At 44.4% G+C, this 19,497-nt stretch overlaps 1 protein-coding gene across 14 annotated transcripts; it reads right to left on the reverse strand.

Moving 5' to 3' along the window:
- Positions 1 to 106: 106 nt before the first annotated feature.
- On the reverse strand, positions 107 to 17,158 carry BTN3A3 (butyrophilin subfamily 3 member A3). Of its 14 annotated transcripts, none has more exons than XM_078000839.1 (12): positions 17,021 to 17,158; positions 14,248 to 14,307; positions 14,031 to 14,115; positions 13,424 to 13,771; positions 11,735 to 12,016; positions 9,285 to 9,485; positions 9,087 to 9,107; positions 8,966 to 8,992; positions 8,041 to 8,067; positions 7,616 to 7,642; positions 4,106 to 4,203; positions 107 to 278 (listed from the first exon to the last, which is right to left on the reverse strand). In XM_078000839.1, the coding sequence occupies exons 3-11, from the start codon at positions 14,113 to 14,115 to the stop codon at positions 4,118 to 4,120; spliced, it is 1,104 nt and encodes a 367-aa protein (XP_077856965.1). In that variant the 5' UTR covers positions 14,248 to 14,307; positions 17,021 to 17,158; the 3' UTR covers positions 107 to 278; positions 4,106 to 4,117. The 14 variants fall into 14 exon arrangements, with proteins under 14 accessions (XP_077856965.1, XP_077856962.1, XP_077856963.1 ...); XM_078000836.1 differs by having other exon boundaries at positions 14,031 to 14,120; XM_078000837.1 differs by lacking the exon at positions 107 to 278 and adding an exon at positions 2,199 to 2,506 and having other exon boundaries at positions 14,031 to 14,120.
- Between the last annotated feature and the right edge of the window lie 2,339 nt (positions 17,159 to 19,497).

The raw sequence follows: 19,497 nt of genomic DNA on the forward strand, positions 1-19,497 counted from the left end.
CAGGATTGGCCGGGTGTGAGTGAACCAGCCAATGGTGTTGAGCCTTATTTCTCAGCAGTTACTAGGTAGAATACACGGAATCAAAAATTTCAAGCAGCAAATAACCTTTCGAGATTATCGGGCCTTTTTATTTCCTTTTTCTTTGTTGGAAAGCAAGACTCTCTCTCTCTCTCTCTCTCTTTAAGATTCCTTGGGGAGATTCCCTTGGGTTTGTCACCGAGGTCGGTGGCTTTGCTGGTGTCCGCGAGGAGAGGCTCTCTATGCAGAGGGCAATTTTGCTGGGGAGGAAACATGAGGAGGAAAACATAAGCCACCCTCTTTCCAAAGCCAGAGGACTCTTGTTCAAGTCGCTGGCTTTGGAGGTTGGGCCTGGAGCACGGGAGGGCTTGGGGAAAGCAGGCATGGCTGGAGGGGGAGGGGTAGCAAAGGAAAGGAGACAGCAGTTGCAGTGGCTGTTATGAAGGCCTTGTCATTCGTTCCAAAGCTATTGGATAAGAGGTGCTGAGAATCCTGAGTGAGGATCAAAAACCCTTTCCTTCAGGGAGGTGGCATTCTGGTGGCGGCAGAAGATGGAATTGAGCAAAACTTTCTAGTTGTCCTTCATCTTCTAGATAGTAGGTGGTCAGGTTGGGTCCAAGAGCCACACACACACACACCAGCACACATACCATCCTCCCGTCAACATCATCCCTCTCCCAGAGGCTCCAATTTGTAATTGTAAAGATATCTTCCAGAATAATCTTCCCGAGGCCCAGTTGTCAATATTTCCCTCAAGTGTCTAAATGCTTAGTCTGTAGGCCTCCAATTCCCTTCTGATTCAATTCAAAACTGTGCAGTTAATACGCTAGCAATGGCTCCACAGTGGCCTTGCATCACAACATTGCACTCCCTGTGGCCAGCACTCCCTTTCCCACGCCATGCCTTTCACTTGAATTGTTTGCTCCATCTCTGCCCCTTGAAATCCTGCCCAGGCTTCGTGACTACTTCCTCCAAAAACAACTCTGAATGTTCCTGCCTGAAGTGTTCTCAGCCGCTTCTGACACCTAAATCTTTTGCTGTTCCCATGTCTTGTCTTGTATTATTGTTACTCAGGTATGAACTGTGTCTTTGCTGTGATGGGTGTACCTGCTTCTCAGGACAGACTTCTGCAGGATGTGATTCCTCTCACCTTACAGGGCCCAGCTCTAAGCTCTAAGCTCTGCTTTCAGCTGTTGTTCAATGCATGTGTGACATGCTCAGTGTAAGGTCATTCCCACCACATTATGGCCCAGTTCCTGGAGTCATTTGGCACCAGAGTGCGAGAGAGAGGTGCTAGTAGGATTAAACCACTCTAGGTCAGGATTTCTAGGACTGGGAAGGAGGAACCAGTAGGTTCCTTCTGCAGAGAAAGCTCTTTGATGAGAAACTAAAGAAAGCTCGGAGAACTATTTTTTCCATTGAACTGACCCTTAAACTTTCTCTTTCTCATACAGTAGTCTCACACATGACCTGATGTTTCTGGATTATAATTCAAATAAGATTCTGGGTTGAGTGGCTCATGAGGGTAAATACATCAGTATTAGAACATTCCAAACAGGACTGGGCAGCTGTTGAGAAGAGGCAGAAGAGAAGGATGCAAGGGTCTAAGAGCATGGTCAGCCAGGATGAGATCTGACTTTATATTTTTTTACCTGAAGAAATAAGGCCCAGGGCTTTGAAGCAGCCCTTTTGCCAGAAGCATCCAGCTAAGCCAGGCCTCAGCCTCTGCCAAAGTTGATCTGAGCCAGAGGGAAACATGTGTGTTCTGACAAGAAAGAGGATCAGTTGAAGATGGGGTAGCTTAGAAAGAAATCAAGTTCTACTGGGGTGTGCCCGGTTAGATAGTAACAACCTAACCCAATCATGCTCTGTAGTGGGAGGGATAGAGACAGGAAGGGTCACTTCAGCAAGGTTCTTTATGGACCTGCCAACCCTGGAAGAACCAGGACACAGGGTGAGCACTGATTCCCTTTTGCTTTGCAATAAACTACCGTCTTTGAAGGTAATATGGGTGTGTCATCTCCAGCTATGGAGTACTCCCAGGGGAGGCCTAGACATCTTGGCACACAAAAAATCCATTCCTACTCTGCCCTGTTCAAATTCTAGATTCCTGACCCACAGAATCACTGAACATATTATAATAGTTGCGTAAGCTTCTGAATATCAGGACTATAGCAATATTAATGAGTACATTTATCTTGCCTCAAAAGAACAATTTTTTTCAAAGAGAAGAAATGATACTGAGTTTCTAAAAGAACCAAACACAAGAAATTTGCCTAAATTATTTCCATCTTGTAGCCTTCTCTCTGCTCATCGGCCTTGGTGTTCTCTCTGCAATCCACCATCGTTTACTCCACACCATGAATGGAACAGTTCTTCCCACAGCTCCCATGCACATCTGCTACAGGTGTAACTGGTCACATGTCACTTGGTCCTCTGGCCTAGCCTGGGTCAGGTGTCCATCCCAGACCCAGTCCATGTGGTGAGGCTGCAGGGCCACGTGATATGGACATGTATTGGAAGAGAAGAGGTCACTATTGCTAAATATGGTACAGGGAGGGTAGAGAGACCTTGAAAGGTGTTCACTATATTCTCAGAGGCAGAGCCCTTAGAACAGGCACTGTTGATGTCCCATCCCATATTCTCTTGGCCTATCATAGTTTGCCAATAGCTAAGGCACAGTTTTCTGCAAGGATGACAACCTCCCCACCTCCAGTGAGTATTTCCCTTCTCCTTTGCCTGTGAGCTTTATCACACCCATGATAGTTGCTTTTCTGCAGTTACATAGCCCAATCTTAAAGTGCATTAGAATTAACACTCCCAGGCCAACCTTCAACCAATTCAAGCAAAGGAGGATGGGAAGTGGAGATAAAGTCTCAGGCCCTGTAGTCCTTAGGAAGATTCTGAGCTATATCACACATTTCATATGGTTTCTTACAGAGTCCTAAAAGGGATTGAGCCAAGTTATCCACATGGTAACTGATTCATGAGTGAACCCTTTATCCCATTTCTCATGTAAGTGGCTTTCTTTCATTTCTCAATTTGTTTCTGCACTTGTGTTTCCTGGGATCACTTCCCAAATCAGTGTGGTGAGCTGAATAGTACTCCCCCTACCCACCCTTTGAGCTATATCCACTACGAAACTTATGAAAAGAATGTATAACACGGTAAAATGAATTTTACACAGAATTAAGGTTATGGACCTTAAAATAGAAAGATTATTCTAAATTGTCTGGGTGATCTCAGTTTAATCATAGGAGTCTTTAAAAGTAAAAGGCAGACTGAGCGCAGTGGCTCATGCCTATAACCCCAGCACTTTGGGAGACCAAGGTGGGTAGATTGCTTGAGCTCAGGAGTTTGAGACCAGCCTGGGCAACTTGGCGAGACCCTGTCTCTACAGGAAAATACTCCGGCATGGTGATGTGGGCCTGTGGTCCCAGCTACTTGGGAAGCTAAGGTGGGTGAATTGCTTGAGCCCAGGGGACAAAGTATGTGGTGAGCCGAGATCACGCCACTGCACTTCAGTCTGGGTGACAAAGCGAGTCCTTGTCAAAGAAGGAAGGAAAAAAAAAAGGAGGAGGTAAAAAGAATCAGAGAGATACAATAGAGAAAAAGATCTAGGAGATGAGCCTCAATGCACTGTTACTGCTTTGAAGATGGAGGAAGGGAGCTAGGAGCCAGAGTGTGGCAGCCTCTAGAAATGGGTAAAAACCAGGAAACAACTGGGACCTCAGTCCTATAGATGAAAGGATCTGATTCGGACAACAGTCTGAATAAGCAAGGAAACAGATTCTTCCTTAGAGACTCCAGAAAGGAATCCAGCCTGCAGACACCTTGATTCTAGCCTGGTGAGATCCCTGTGGGACTGACTTCTCACCTACAGAACAGTGAGATGATACATTTGTTTTGCTTTAAGTTTATGAATTTCTGAGGCGAGGCGCGGTGGCTCATGCCTGTAATCTCAGCACTTTGGGAGGCCGAGGTGGGTGGATCACGAGGTCAGGAGATTGAGACCATCCTGGACAACATGGGGAAATCCTGTCTGTACTAAAAATACAAAAAATTAGCTGGGTGTGGTTGCACGCACCTGTAGTCCCAGCTACTTGGGAGACTGAGGCAGGAGAATCACTTGAACCTGAGATGCAGAGGTTGCAGTGAGCTGAGATTGTGCCACTGTACTCCAGCCTGGGAGAAGAACAAAGAGAATATATCCAATAAGGGTTTTGTGAAAATGCTGCAGTGAGGTAAACTGAGACTGTGGTGAGTGCAGTGAGTGTGCAGACTACTTTACTTTACTGTGCTGAGTAGACACCACAGTCTAGAAAAAGCCAAGTTGAAGAGTAAGCATTATTAACACTTTATTAAACAGCTAGAACTTGACAACCACTTGCCAAGTAGAGGGGATACAGTGGTGAGCATTAATAGTGATGACAATGAGGAGTAGTTTTCCCTAGCAGGCATCAGTTGAAAGGAATATGGGTTTAACATCCACCAATGATCAGGGGTGGACAGACCTATTTCCAGAAGACTGAGTCCATAGTGGGATTAAAACCATCCCTGTAATTCTTCTAGCTTCCTTCATCCAAATTTCCTATATCACAGAGAGTCTTTAGGGTATTTGTTCTGCCTGGAAACCTTGACTGTAGGAAGGCTGGCTCTGGCTGTGCAATCACTTATCACATTTGTTGGATGGGCACACATCTCTTTCACGTGATTTATCAAGTGTGGCCTCTAGTCTCTTTCCAAGTCACATGTCATGTGGGTACTATGAGGTTATTCTCTCAACCAAGACACTCTGCAGAGCTAATCTAAGGAGTGTTGTGTCTAAGGCTCTGATAATCAGCTGGGAAGGAGTCAATAGGGGTGTCAACTCCACAACCACTTACAATTATCTCTACCCTGGTGCTGTTCTGGGAAGAAAACCTCAGGGCTACATGGGGGCTCTTCCCAGGGAAAAAAATCAGGCTGGAAAAGAATGGGCAATTAGCCAGGGACTGAGGCTGAACATCTCCTAACTACACAAATTACCGTAGGAGTTATGTAAGTTACTTAACGTTGCCCTGCCTCAGCTTTCATACTTGCAAAATGAGACCACCCCATGGGGTGTTGTGACGTTCAAAGGAGTGACATCCACCAAAGCGTACAACACAGCACTCAGAACAGTTTAAATTGTCTGTTAATATTAGCTATTGCTGTTTAAATCCCAGCTCTATTGTTCACTAGTCATGTCTACTTTGTAAAGTTAATTCACCTTTCTGCACCCCAGTTTCCTTATTTGTATAAAGGGACAATAGGTGGTACCAAACTCAAACAACTGTCATATGGAATAATTGAATGAATATCAGTAAAGTGCTTCAGTGCGTGCCTGTAGCTTTATGGTTCTGATTGGTTGTTGTGGAGGGCGAGGCCATCAACTCCAGGGTGAGCAGGGAGAAGCAGAGATGTTGCTTCAGCCTGAGGCTCCCCACTTTCATTAGCTAAATCCGGGGCCACTGGTGTCTCCAGGGAATGATCAGGCACTAGGCCAGGATCGGGGGAACTCTCTACTTGTTTTGGTGTTGGGCAAATGGTCAGGGCAGTGGGCTCCAAGGTCAAAATTCTGAATACAGGATACAGAGGCTCAGAGAAAGAGGTGTGCGGAAAGGTGTAGATATGAGATCCATCCGTAGCATTGTAGAATGAGATATCTCCAGTCTCATAATCCAGGAAGATTCCCACTTTCCAAGGGGGCTCAGGAAGTTTCAAGTTTGTTCTGGGATCAGTGAGAGCCCGATACTTATTCCCATCAGTCAGCCCCATGGTCCAGTATCCATTCTCTGGTGTCATTTTGACCCAACCTTTTTTCCTCTCCACGTTTTTACTACACACCCCAATATGCCACTCTTTTCTGTCCCCCACTTCCACTTCCCAGAAATGTCTCCCTGATGTGAAGTTTTCACGGCCAAGCACACAGTAACGCCATTCAAATCTCTCAGGGTTGTCTGGAAGATCCCGCGGCTCTTCGGCACGCTGCACACTCCTCTGGTCCTCAGAAACAAGGAGGATGGCATTTGCGGTGTCTGGATCCAGAATCACATCCGCTGCAGAGAGTTTGAGGAGGTGTCCATGGGGTCAGCCATTTTTCCTGGATTTCAGAGCCTCAGCATGCAAGGCCTGGACCATGCTGAGGAGGTCCTTACAGAACCTGGCGTCCCTAGCCTGCCCTGAATTTGACTGTCTCATCAGTGTCGTGGGAGAAAGCTCAAGGGGTCTTGTGTCCAGAGGGGAAATGAAAGTAAGGTCAGTATCTGCCTAATCCAATACCCTGATGCTGCCCCAGGAAGCAACAAGGATCCTCTTGCTACATTTTTCTTGTTTCCCTCCCCACATTGACTCTGCCCCTGAATGCTTTATAATCAGAGGTTACTTTTCAATCTTCACTCTACCACTCATGAACTAAATGAGTTCCCCTTTTCTGCAGTCTATTTTTCTGTACATCCAATTTATTTAATAAGTTGGAGCCTCATCTGAAGCATTTCCTCACCTGAAAAATGGGGATAAAAATATGAATCTCTAGCGTAGGGGAATCATTTATTCAGCCCACGGCAGGGCATGAAGGAAGCTCCTGATGTTCTAATAGCTGCAAGGCAGTCTCTGTGCTGGGCTCTGTGGGGGGCCCCAGATTCACTCTCCAACCTTCAGCTTTCTCCACCCTCTTCTGGGCCCCAGGAATCTGTACTCTAAGGACAGTGCCACTGGGCTCCCTTGTCCTCTGGTTTGCTGTTGGGTTTGGCCAATGGGAGGCCCTGATAGAAGATTGGAAGGAGACAGAAAGGAGAGACACACCGTTTATTTTCCTGCTTCCTCCCTGCCAGCAGCAGCTGGTGTGGCTCTAACAAGGCCTGATGACTCTTCTCAGGAAGCCCTGTCTTTGTGCTACTTTTCTCTGGGTTCCAGTAACTGCCTCCCCTCCCTAGGAGTGGAGACAGCTCCCCAATGTTGGGAACCATGGGGGCACTGCACTTTTCCTTGTTGCTTTCCCTTAACCCTCCTTTCTGCAAACCTTCTTCAACCATGCAGTGTGAACACGTCATCTCTTTCTAACTAGGTTTTTAACCAATGGATATTTATTATTCCTTCAGTCTTCACCTCAACCCCAACAAAACACAGATTGCAATTTTCGTTTAAAAATGTGGAGGCCAAAGCTCAGAAGCATTAAATCCTTTGAGGTGACACAGGCGGTAGGTGGCATGAGAAGCCTAGGAAGGGCAAAGTTCTTTGGGCAGGCATCGCTTCCTCTCCTTGGCATTTCCACCCTCACTCTCCCTGCAGTATCACTCAGTGTGTGTCTCCTTCCCCTCATCTCCACCCTTTATGTGTCTTCCTTCCCAGGAAGGTCTGAGGAAGCCCAAGAGAGCAATTCTTTCTGGTTCCCCGGGCTCTTAGCAGGAAGGGTCTTGGAGATGGGCCCACTTTTCAGATTGGGATTTAATGTTGTCTATCCCAAACTCTCTTAGTCAAGGGAAGTTTTCTTCCCCAAATCACAAGAGTTGGAGGAGGAAAAAGGCATACGGTCCCTCAGGTTGTTGGTCCAGGGAACATACAGTGATTTACTCACCAGGCTTGAAGAGGGCCATTTTCCATTCTGAAAGGAAGGAGACACAGATAAGAAAAAGGTCAGTAGTTTTGTTTTTTCTCCACTCGATTCTCCTTTCACTACACGTTTTCTCTCCTTTTCTTCAGCGTCTCTTCTAGGGTTCAGCCTCCCTCCTGTACAGGTCTGATGGATCAGAGGTGGCACCTTCTAAACAATGTCATGAGGGGTGCAGGCTGCACGGCTATGCTTTGCCTGGGCATGTGCAGGGTCAGGAGTCTCTCAGAGGCTCCAGAAAAGCAGAAGTCAACCCCGTACCATGCAAGATTGGGTCTATGGGTTAGAACTGATTAATCCAACTGAGAACGTCAATGAGTCACAGCAGAGAAAAGGTTGAAATGTTCATGGTACATGACCCGGCAAACCCCGAGAGCATCAGGCTCACTCACCATGATAGGCCAAAGACTTCTCTCCCCCTACAATGAAAGAAAGACAGAGATGTCACATGAACACTGCCTTTGCTCTGTTGGTCCCTTCCCCTTCCTTTCGCGTCCATCTAGTCTTTCTTTTTGACCATTCCACCCTTCCCTATGGTCTCACTCTGCATGCTGAATTCTCTCTTCACCTCTTCTTCTTAATATCCAGTCCGGGAACACTGGCTGAATGCTAGTGGCAATGCAGTCACTGTGAGAGTTCCTTCCCAATGGAACCCACCTAATCTATTTTGAATCTGTCTATACTCCTGTGCCTGGGCATAGGTGTCACCATGTCTATATGTGAATGTCTAGGAGTACAAGATCCATCCTTCTCAATCTGTATCATTTCCTACCTTGCTCTAAAAAGAATTTGGGAAATTTAATGCACAATTTCAGGGACTAGTTTTGAAAGCAGTTATGATAAATCTGTAGGAACTGAGCCACTGTAGCTACTCCTCTTTATTAGACACACTTTTCTCCTGCTCTCTTTTCTGATTTTCTTATCTCTTAAATCTTCCCTTCTTGTTTTCCTTTCAACCTCCTCTAGATTATGGAAAACAATATGTAAGGTTCCTGCCATAGAAAATACACCTCATCCTTCTCTTCCCTCTCCCTTTTGAAGTGCACCCCTGGATATTCCTCAGTGCTTTTTAGGGCATAAATGTCTGTGGCCCCTAGTACAAAGAGATGGAAGATCTCTTTTTCTTTTCTTAGAGAGAGAGAGAGAAGAGAGAGACTCCTTCTGGGTGGTTTCTCCAAAGAGCCACACTTATTTTCTTTTCCTGAGTAAGGGGATCTAACCAGTTTTCAATCCTGGGCAAAGACTTATGGGCTGGAAAATTTCCAAGCAGAAGAGAGTCCTAGATTCAAATTCAGAGAAAATGTCAGAGTCACTCACGAGCCATGTACTGGATTTTTCTCCACTCTGCAATGGAATGAACAGGGAAGGAACAGTTATCAAGGTGCTCAAAGTGGGGATAAGAAGACATGCCTGGATCTCTGGGGGAATGGGAACTTACTGAGTTCCTCCTGGAGCTTCTCTGAAAAATAAGCAAAAAGAGAGAGAGAGAGAAAAAAAAAAAAGAACAGTTATGGGTGAGGGGGATTTCGGGAAAATAAACCTTAAACATGATGCAGCGCCAGGACGGGTATGGGGGTGAGATCTTCAGGCTGGGCATGCAAGCCTGGGGCTTAGATTCTCTGTTCGCTTTGGATACCTCTTAGGCTTATTTCCTGCTTTGTTGCAGCATATCCCATTTCTTTCATCTCTCGCTCTCTTTCTGTCTCCCTGGACAGGGCAATTTTTTCCTTCTGTTGTCTCCACAAGAAGTAACTGGCTCCTGCGAGAAGCAGCAGTGAGATAGGCAGGGTCCCTGCCAGGGCTGCGATCCAGGGCTGGGCGTTCCTGAAGAAGGGGTCTGTGAAAGGGAGAGCTGTGAGTCATGGGCGCTGGTGCACTCAGCCTCCCCAACCTTAGCACCCCAAGCTTTAGCTGCTCAGCCCAGGTTGGGGGCATGGAATCTATCTCATTAGGTTAAATAAGTGCCCTCTCCCTAAAGTCTCAGAGGACTGTAGAGAACACTTTGGTAAACCCTCACTATAAGCTACTACTGTTACTATCTTGAGATGTCTGCCTCTCATATGGAAATTAACTTGGGCAGAGTCATACTCATTTTTTTCTAAGTATTTTTTCAACCAGTAACACATTTACATAAAAATGACGTACACCTAGAGTCATGCAACTCTCCCATCTACCTAGTACTCCCTCCCTCCATGTATTAACTTCTCCTTGGTTCACTTAATATGCTGCTTAGGGACATAAACTGTGGAGTCAGAGGGCATGGGTTTAAATGGTGTCTCCCCCATGTGACTAGCAGTGTGATGTTGGACTACTTATATAATCTCTCTGTTTGTAGTGGCCTATTCTATTAAATGAGGGTAATGATAATACCCATCTCCTGAGGTTAGAAGAATTAAATTAATACTTATAAAGGGTCTGATGGGCTTGGCACGGTGGCTCATGCCTGTAATCCCAGCACTTTGTGAGGCCAAGGCAGGTAGACCACTTGAGGTCAGGAGTTCGAGACCAGCTTGGCCAACATGGTGAAAACCCATGTTTACTAAAATTACAAAAATTAGCTGGATGTAATGGCATGTTTCTGTAATCCCAACTACTAGGGAGGCTGAGGCTGTAGAATTGCTTCAGCCCGGGAAGCGGAACTTGCGGTGAGTCAAGATTGTCCACAGCATTCCAGCCTGGGTGGCAGAGTGAGGCTTTGTCTCTAAATAAGTAAATAAAGTGCCTGATGTACAGTGAGGGTTACAAAATCGCTTGTTAAATTTTAAAAATGTAAATTAAATAACACAATCAAGAACTAGAAAAGTCCATTAAAATATGTTCCTATTTTTCCTCTTGTTTAAACTAAAAATAACATTCTATACACATCACTCTGCATCTCACTCTTCTGTGTAAAGTGTGTCTTGGAGATCTTTCCACATTAGTATATAGAGAATTATCTCTTTTCTTTCACAACTGGGCAGTATTCCCTTGTATGGAAGTTCACCATCAGTTAGCATCTGTATAGCTTCTAACGTTTTACAATCATAATCAAGAAACTTCTTACAGGCTAGGCTGGTGACTCGCACTTGTAATCCCAGCACCTTGGGAGGCTGAGACAGGCACATCCATTGGGGTCGGGAGTTTGAAACTAGCTTGGCCAACATGGTGAAACCACATCTCTAGCAAAAATATAAAAATTGGCCAGTTGTGGTGGTGCATGCTTGGCCAGCTAGGGGAGGCTGAGACAGGAGGATCTCTTGAATTGAAGAGGAGGAGGTTGCAGTAAGCTGAGATTGCACCATTGCACTCCAGCCTGGGCAGAAGAGTGAGACTCCCTCTCCAAAACCAAACAAACAAACAAACAATCAACAAACAAACAAAAAAACCCAGAAACCTTTTACATGGATCATCTAATACAAATGGAAGCGCATCCCAGAACTGGAATTTTGGATCAATAAATATGTAGTTTGGATAGATCCCCCAATAGAGCTTGAGCTAATGCACACCAAAAATACAAGTGACACGACCAAATGACTGAGAATCACTGCCTTCCTACATTCCTGCCATAACCATGTGTTATCAAACAAGGCATTGTGGTTTTGAGTTTTGCCAGTATCATAAGTGAAAAATGATTTCCTATATGTTTCCCTAATGAGTGAGATAGAACACCCTTTTGTGGGTTATTTCCTTTCCTGTAAATTAACAATTCTGGACCTTTAACATTTTTTACTCAGTTTTCAGAATCTTCTGTTTCAAAAAGATTAGCTCTTTCTCTATGAGTTTGTAAATATATGTTTTCCCATTTTGTCATTTGACTTTACATAAGGAGCTTATCTTAACGTTTCTCCCCAATTCCCACTGCCTGTCACACTTTCTGTTTCTGTCAGACAGGAAGTGATCAGTAAATGTTTGTGGCGTGAACAGCTCTGTGGAGTGGGGAAGCTCCTCTGGAGCAGGGAGTGGCCTCCAGGTCCCTGCTTTGAGCCTTACCTGGAGTGCAGAGACCCAGGTTGACCGCAGAGACTCACACAGTAGAGACTCACACATTCCCTTTCATCAACTGCCACAGCTCAGCTCAGTAAAGCTGAGGCCAAGCAGGGTACTGACCTGTGATGGAAATGCTGGCTGTCTTTTCCAGGCCGAGGAGGGAATTTCTGATGATGCAGGATACACCCTCCCCAGAGCTGCCTCTCATGATCACGGATGCTGCTACTGCATACAGGCCCACTCCATCTGCAACCACAGGTGCTTTCACAGCCGGGATGTGCTGTCCCTTGGTGTTGCTCCACTGTATTTGGGGTTGTGGGTACCAGCCAGTGGACCTACACTCCAGATGGATCCCTCCATCCTCATAACCCTTCACTTCAATGTGAAGATCAGAACCCAATGCTGTGGAAGGTTAAATTGACATAAATTCTTGAGAACTCCTGTATCAGGGAGAGTCTCAATAGGAATCAATGGCAGACTCACATTTGATAATTCTAGAAAGATTTCATTCAGGAGTTATTTACACAAGTGTGGTCATGATGAGAAGAAAATTAAATGGGCTAGTGCAGTATCCCAGGGTCAGTAAGGTGGGGCTATTCCCACCCACCCCAATTACCAGAGGGAAGAGAAGAGGGATGTGTTCCGTAGACATAAAAGAAGAGATTGATGCATTGAGGACTTTCTTGAGTTGACCTGTGACCTTCAGCAAGGCAATGCAGCCAGCCTGAGGGTATCTTGCAGTCAGGAAGCCAGGGAATAAGCACCCAGACCTCTCCCTTTTCTCTTCTTCCTACCATTGTCTTCTATAGCTCCCCTTAAACCAAACCCAACCAGAAGCCATCAGGCAAGGGATTGCACTGAGAAAGAAAAAAGCTGTCCTCGGCATCTGGAACCTGACACCAGGTCTTGGTATCCTCCTGTTGAACATGAACAATTTCACAGAACACAAACAATAGTACTTTATCACTGTGACAGGTCATGGGAAATACAAGACCACCCCACATCATGTGTGAGTGCAGAGAAAAACATGAACATTGTCCAAACCACAACAATGACCGAACATCCCCCATCGGCAATAAGGAATTTCTGCCTCTTCATCAGTTACAGCTTTAGTTTCACCCTAGTCTCCTTCCTCCTGGATAAGCTTGATTAAGGCTCCCACTCGTAGAATTCGTCTCCTGACACCTTCCCGACAGTATCTCATCCAGAGCAGAGTGCTAAGTCTATAAACCATCCCCCAAATCCCCTAACAGAAGCCCACATTGTATAATAAGTCTGCTCTAAAACTTCCTTACTGAGATACTGCCAAAGCTCCCCATGATGTGTGTTCTTCCTCACTGCAACAAGTAAGAAACATGCCTCATTCTACTACAAAAATGTTTCTGGGAGTCACTGATTGGAAAACACTGGCAGCAGATACAGTCACTATTCCACCTCCCAGGGCCCATGGTAGTGTGCACTTGGAGACACAACAGAAGCCGTCTGTTACACAGCTAAACCAAAATGACTGTGTACCAGTCACTGAAGAGGTGATTTCTAATGCTTCCTATCCTTCGTCCTTCATTTCCCTTATATCTCTGGTCTCCAGCGGGAGGGAGTTGTTTACTTGAGCATGTATGGTATAGCAGGAATTCTTTCTAAAGAAGGAGTGTGTCTTTCTTAAGGGCCTCAGGAAAGCTAAGTTGGAAGGCAGTGCAGTCAATTGCTAGTGATCAGCCAGGAGTGTCTGCAGTGCTTTTGGAAGAGGGACTCTGCCTCTGCTCTAGATCCTACAGAGAAATGTTCTCAGAACCAAACCTGGAGGCTCACCTGCAACCTTCAGCTCCACCAGGGCTTTTTCATAGAAGTCACCATCTTGGAAATAACACAAGTACTTTCCACTGTCAGAGGCTGTGACGTTGTGTATTCGGAGAGCAGCCTTCCCTGCAGTGATGCCATCCCGTAGAATCGAAGTTCTCCCACGATACGGTGCACTCTGCCTGTCTTCCACTTCCTTTCCATCTGAATACACGTTCACCACCTGCCTTAGGCTGGAACTCACCCACCTCAGCTCCATAGTCTCTGCACTCATGGTCGGGAACAGGTGACAGGGCAGATCAACGTCTTCACCTACCATGGCCAGGATGGGCCCATGGGGTCCAAGCACAGCAAACTGAGCTGTCGGCACAGAGGGAGGTTCTGTCAGTGGGTGTTGGAGTTGGGGTCATGAGAGGAAGGGTACTTCTCAGACAGGGAAGGCGAGGTGCAGAGAACCTTGAGGGGAAACCAATCCTAACAGAAGCACCCTTTGTCTCTTTGTGACAGGTGATCCTTCAGGTTGGAATGGACTTCCAGGTATGAGAAGGAGTAAAAAGTTCTATGAGGACATTCATAGGTAATTGTCTGCTTCAGAAACAAGCGTTGCATCATTCCCTACCTGAGCAAGGAGTAAGCAGCTGAACCAAGAGGAGGCAAACACGAAAGTTGAGCAGAAGAAAGGCCAGGGAACTTGCCATTTTCATCTGTGCTGCATATCAGGAGACACCAGAAGGTAAGGGACAGACACAATGGCCCAGAAAAAGCTTTAGGATTCCACATGGAAACGTCCACTTCCCCAGGGGCAACTCAAGTATGGTGACCAAAGAAGATCTTACCTCTGCCAAAAAGGTCTGTCCTCAGTGTCTTTACCTTTGAGTCTCAACATGGAAAATTACCTGTAAAACCATGTCTATGTATAATGCACATGTTATTCAATTGAGAAATCCTTGACTGTACTGCTTGAAAATATTCAGAATCCTATCACTTCCCCAAACTTCCCCTACCATTTCCAACCCTCTGCCATCCTGCTCTGTTTCATGCAGGACCCTCTTTACTGGGCTCCCTGGTTCCACTGGGATCCACCACTGTGGGTGTCCACCACTGTGGACTCCTCAAAGCCCCAACTCTTGGCCATCACCATGGTCAAGTCATGGCCCAGTGGACTCCTGGTGGGATTCAGGAAGACTGCCTGGTGGGGGCTCTGGAATCAGTCAGGGGTTGAACCCACCACATTTAATCCAAGGCTAGTGATCAGAGAGCTGCAAATTAAGACCAGGACTTACTCATCATTTCTTTCTTCCCTTCATAAAGTCATTCAGCAAATATTTACTGAGCACCCACAATGGGTGAGGCCTACTATATTAGTGTTAAGGACATAAAGAAGGTAAGCTATAGGTAAAGGCTCTAAGATTCACAAGCTGTGTGACCTTGTTCATGGGACAAAACCACTGGAACTTTCTTTATTCATACAATACCATGAAGTATGAAATTTAGAAAGTGCACAATTGGTTGAGCAATTTCACTTTCTGATGTCTAGTCCAGCAAAGTACTTGCATGGGTGCAGTGAGAAGCCTCTGTGAGAATGGCGTTGCAGAACTATTTTTAAAGTATAAAAGTGGTAACTAATTGAACCATCCACTCAACAGGAGACTGCTTAGAGGAATGACAGCTCATCCCTCAGAGGGAATTCAATGCAGCAGGTAAAAAGAGTTGATTTATTGTCATGAACCTAGGTAATGGTGATACACTAAGCGGTCAAAAAGCACATTGCAGAACTATACTAATGATTCGATTGAAAAACAAAAGCTAAGCTATACATTTCTGCATATTTATAGATGTAAATGCCTGCAAAAGTCTAAAAAGATGCATGCTAAACTGAAGATCGGAGGTTAAGTGAGCGAAAGATCACTTTGGCCTTTTGCTCCCTTTACTTTTAAAATACTGAAATGCTTTAAATTTAAAATTTTTCATGTGCTACTTAACAGTAATTATTATGAGTGATAATACTGACTGGAACATATTAGCTGCTCAGTAAATACTAGCTTCTCAACAGCTTCTTCCAAAGCAAAGGAGCATGAGGTCTGCAGCCATAACACCCGCTGCTGTGGCCACCTGAGTCTGGGAATGGCCTCTGAAAACAAGGTCTGCAGACAGACGTGGGGAGGGATGAAGAGGAAGCACTGGAACAGAGGTCTGTGCAGCCGGCCATCCTCCACCCCTACCTGCATCTTGCACCCACCCAGACTAAAATTGCGTTTCACATCTTCTGTTCCTCAAAACTGCTCTTTATGTTGCTACAGAAGGGGTATCATTTTTATTATCATTGGTTTCAAAGTTAACAATTTCTCCGCACTGCTTAAAGTGAGACATATGTTTTCATTCTTTTTAAAGGATGTTTATATTTTTCTTCCTGATTATAGTCAATATTGCAAATGAAGAAAAGCATAAAGGAATAAAAGTTTAGTAGTGGCTCATGCCTGTAATCTTTGCAATTTGGATGGTCAAGGTGGGAGGATTCCTTGAGACCAGGAGTTTAAGACCAGCCTGGGTAACATAATGAGATCCTCATTTCTACAAATTAATCAATAAAATTAAAAATCTGTAGTTGTAATCATATACTTTGGTAGTAGAAACATAAATACTTCTTGAAGCATTTTGATCATATATACAGCAAGCTTCTTTAAAAAGTTACATGCTCTACCAAGGAAACGCTATTAAAAAAAAAGAAGTTTTATGCTTTACCCAAAAGTTCCACTTATAGGAATTATTGTTGAAGGAGAAAAAAAGTCAGAAATTACGACAAAAGTTTATGTCTGAGGCTGTTAAATATAACAAAATCTACAGTAGCCAAATGTAAATAATTGAAATAGCCAAAATTAAGAAAGTTTTAAAAAATAATTATATATTCATACAATGAAATAGATTGTGTCCATTGAAACACATATATTGGGTTATGAGGAAATGTTTAATGGTAGAAAAAACAGATACTGTACCTAAATCATACAAAACAGGGTTTAATGTATGGATCTAATGATGTTAAAATGATAAATAATTGCCGTTCATTAAAAACATGATTCCTAAAGGCTGCATGGGAATCTCTTTTATGATTGAACCATGTATTGTTTGTCTATCCCCCGCCTGTTGTATGTGTATGCTGGTTCAGATTTTTCTATATTATAAATATATCTGTAATGAACACATTTACATATGAATCTATAAGGCACATCTCTTTCTAGAATCTCTTAGAATAGACGGCTTGAGTTGGCCAAAACAGATTTTAAAGATTTTTTGCCTTTTTCTGACCACAATACGTTCTTAAGAACGTGCAGTTGGAATATTTCTTCATTTATGTCGTCTCTGTTTTCTTCCACCAAATCCCAACATCTGCAGGTCTTTATTCTTTGCACTACTTGCCTCTTCCCCATGTGCCCACATGTGTGCGTGGTTGCCCATGTGCGCATGCACGCACACACACACACACACACACACACACACACACAGGCACCTCACCCTTTCTCAGGGTGAGTACTCTTCCTGCATGCCCACTCACCACTCTCAATGATTCAGCAGGCATTGTAGCGCAGGCTCTAATCAATATCCCCCACTTACTTCTTAGTATTCCCCTCTGAAAATCACAGCTCACTGAAGAAAGGCGGTTAATAGTTCTCCATTCTTTCTATTATGGTTGAATCTCCATCTGGAAGAAAGGAAAAAGAAAGCAGAAGCTGTCTGGTCATCCTGAGGAATAATAACAATCTCTCTTTGGAAGAATTAGTTTTTTGATTGGCTCAGAGGTGGTGTTTCTCATCAGTTGCTGGGCAGAAACCACTGAGGAAGGTTGAAATGAAAACTGAAAGTATGCTGAATTGTACATATTGAAGAAAAATTCCAGCCCTACCTCCCTTAGTATTTCTGTTTCTGTGTTTATCTATTTGAATCATTCTTGCATGTACATGTATATAAGTATTTCTATGTATTTACTTAAGTCTTTTATCATAATAGAAATATCAGCAGAACAAAATGAGAAAAGATTATAATGTGGTGAAGACAGAAAGATGTGCACTAATTAAAATGCTACTGTGGCAGTTTGTTAACATTTGCTTGCATGAATATGGGACATGAAGGAGGAGGAGATTTTACTACAGAGTCAAATAAATGTATACATGGAAAGAAAGCCAGACACAGTGCACATTTTTAAGCACCTTCAGCATCCAGGCTTAGGATCTGTTATCAAATAATATAATTTTTCTGGTTTCCAGAGGCAGTGCTGCTTGTCATGTTTTAGCTTTTTCAGCAAATTTTTAGTGTGGGTGTTTCTGAGCATCTTCATTCACCCTCAGCTCCTGGTTTGTGCTATATTGTATTTTCCTGTGTATTTATTTCTCGTGCTGCCAGTGGAGTACATATTATCTGAAGCTGGACTCTAGATAGACTGCGAATACCATCTCTGTAAGAGGTCTGTGGGGCAAGCTGGTTCTTCCTGTGGCCTAGGACCTCAAAACACACTTTTGGGATTTGCAAGTCAGTGATCAAAACTCCTAAGATTAAGATGTGACTGGGGTTGGTGAAATTTGATTATATTGTAACAGTTTGAATTTAGGCTGTGCAGTATCTGGTTGAGATGACTGGTCGCTTCTGCATCATGCAGTCGCCCTTTCTTCTTGGTGATAAGGCCTAATTTTCTTGGGTACTGCAATAGGCTCTGCTGTCTCATAGATACCAGAGAGCAAGGGACTAAGTTGGAATCAATAGTTTGTAGGTGAAAGTTGTGGGCTTGTGCTTCTCTCAGAGAATGCTTAGTCTGGAGGCCTCCAATTCCCTTCTGATTCAATTCAAACTTTGCAGTTAATACGCCAATAATGGCTCCACAGTGGCCTTGCATCACAACATTGTACTCCCTGTGGCCAGCGCTCCCTTTCCCATGCCATGCCTTTCACTTGAATTGTTTGCTTCATCTCTGCCCCTTAAAATTCTCCCCAGCCTTCGTGCCTACTTCCTCCAAGAATGACTCTGAATGTTTCTGCTTAAAGTGTTCTCAGCTTCTTGTGACACCCAAATCTTTTGCTGTTCCCATGTCCTGTCTTATATTATTGTTATTCAGTTATCCACTGTGTCTTTGCTGTGGCTACAGTACCTGCTTCTCTGGACAGATTTCTGCAGGATGTGATTCTTCTCTCCTTATAGGGCTCAGCCTTAGCTCTGCACTCAGCTGATATTCAATGCATGAGTGACATGCTCAAGGTAAAGTCATTCCCACCATAGTATGGCCCGGTTCCTGGAATCATTCGGCACCAGAGTGTGAGAGAGAGATGGCAGCAGGATTAAGCCACTCTAGGTTAGAAGTTCAAGGACCAGGAAGGAGGACCCAGTAGGATTCTTCTGTAGAGAAAGCTCTTTGATGAGAATAAGCTAAAGCAAGCCCTGAGAAGTGCTTTTTCTTTTGGACTAACCCTTAAACTGTCTCTGTCTGAAACAGCAGCCTCACCTATCACTTGGTGCTTCTGGAGTATAATTAAAATTGGATTCTAGGTTGAGTGGCTAATGAGGATAAAATCATAGTAAGTATTGGATCATTCCAGCCAAGCCTGGGCAGTTCTTTGGAACAAACAGAAGAGGTGGCTGTAAGGATACAAGAACTTGGCCGGTCAGGATAAGATCTGGCTTCAGATTTTTTATCTGAAGAAATAATGTCCAGGTCTTCTGACACAGCTTGTGCCAAAAGTATCCAGCAGAGCCAGGTTTCACCCTCTGCCAAAGTTGATCTGAGCCAAAGAGAAACATGTGTGTTCTAGGTAAGAAGAGGGTTGATTGCTCATCAGGTAGCTTAGCAAGAGACCAGCTGATATGGTTTGGCTGTGTCACCAGCCAAATCTCATCTTGAATTGTAGTTCCGATAATCCCCACGTGTTGTAGGAGGGACCTGGTGGGAGGTAATTGAATCATGGGGGCAGTTACCTCTATGCTATTCTCATAATAGCGAGATCTTAAGACATCTGATGGTTTTATAAGGGACTTTTCCCCCTTTTGCTCAGCACTTCTTCCTGCCATCACGCGAAGAAGGATGTGTTTGCTTTCACTTCTGCCAT

This window comes from Macaca mulatta, chromosome 4 (assembly GCF_049350105.2).
Source record: "Macaca mulatta isolate MMU2019108-1 chromosome 4, T2T-MMU8v2.0, whole genome shotgun sequence".
Classification (NCBI taxonomy): domain Eukaryota; kingdom Metazoa; phylum Chordata; class Mammalia; order Primates; family Cercopithecidae; genus Macaca; species Macaca mulatta.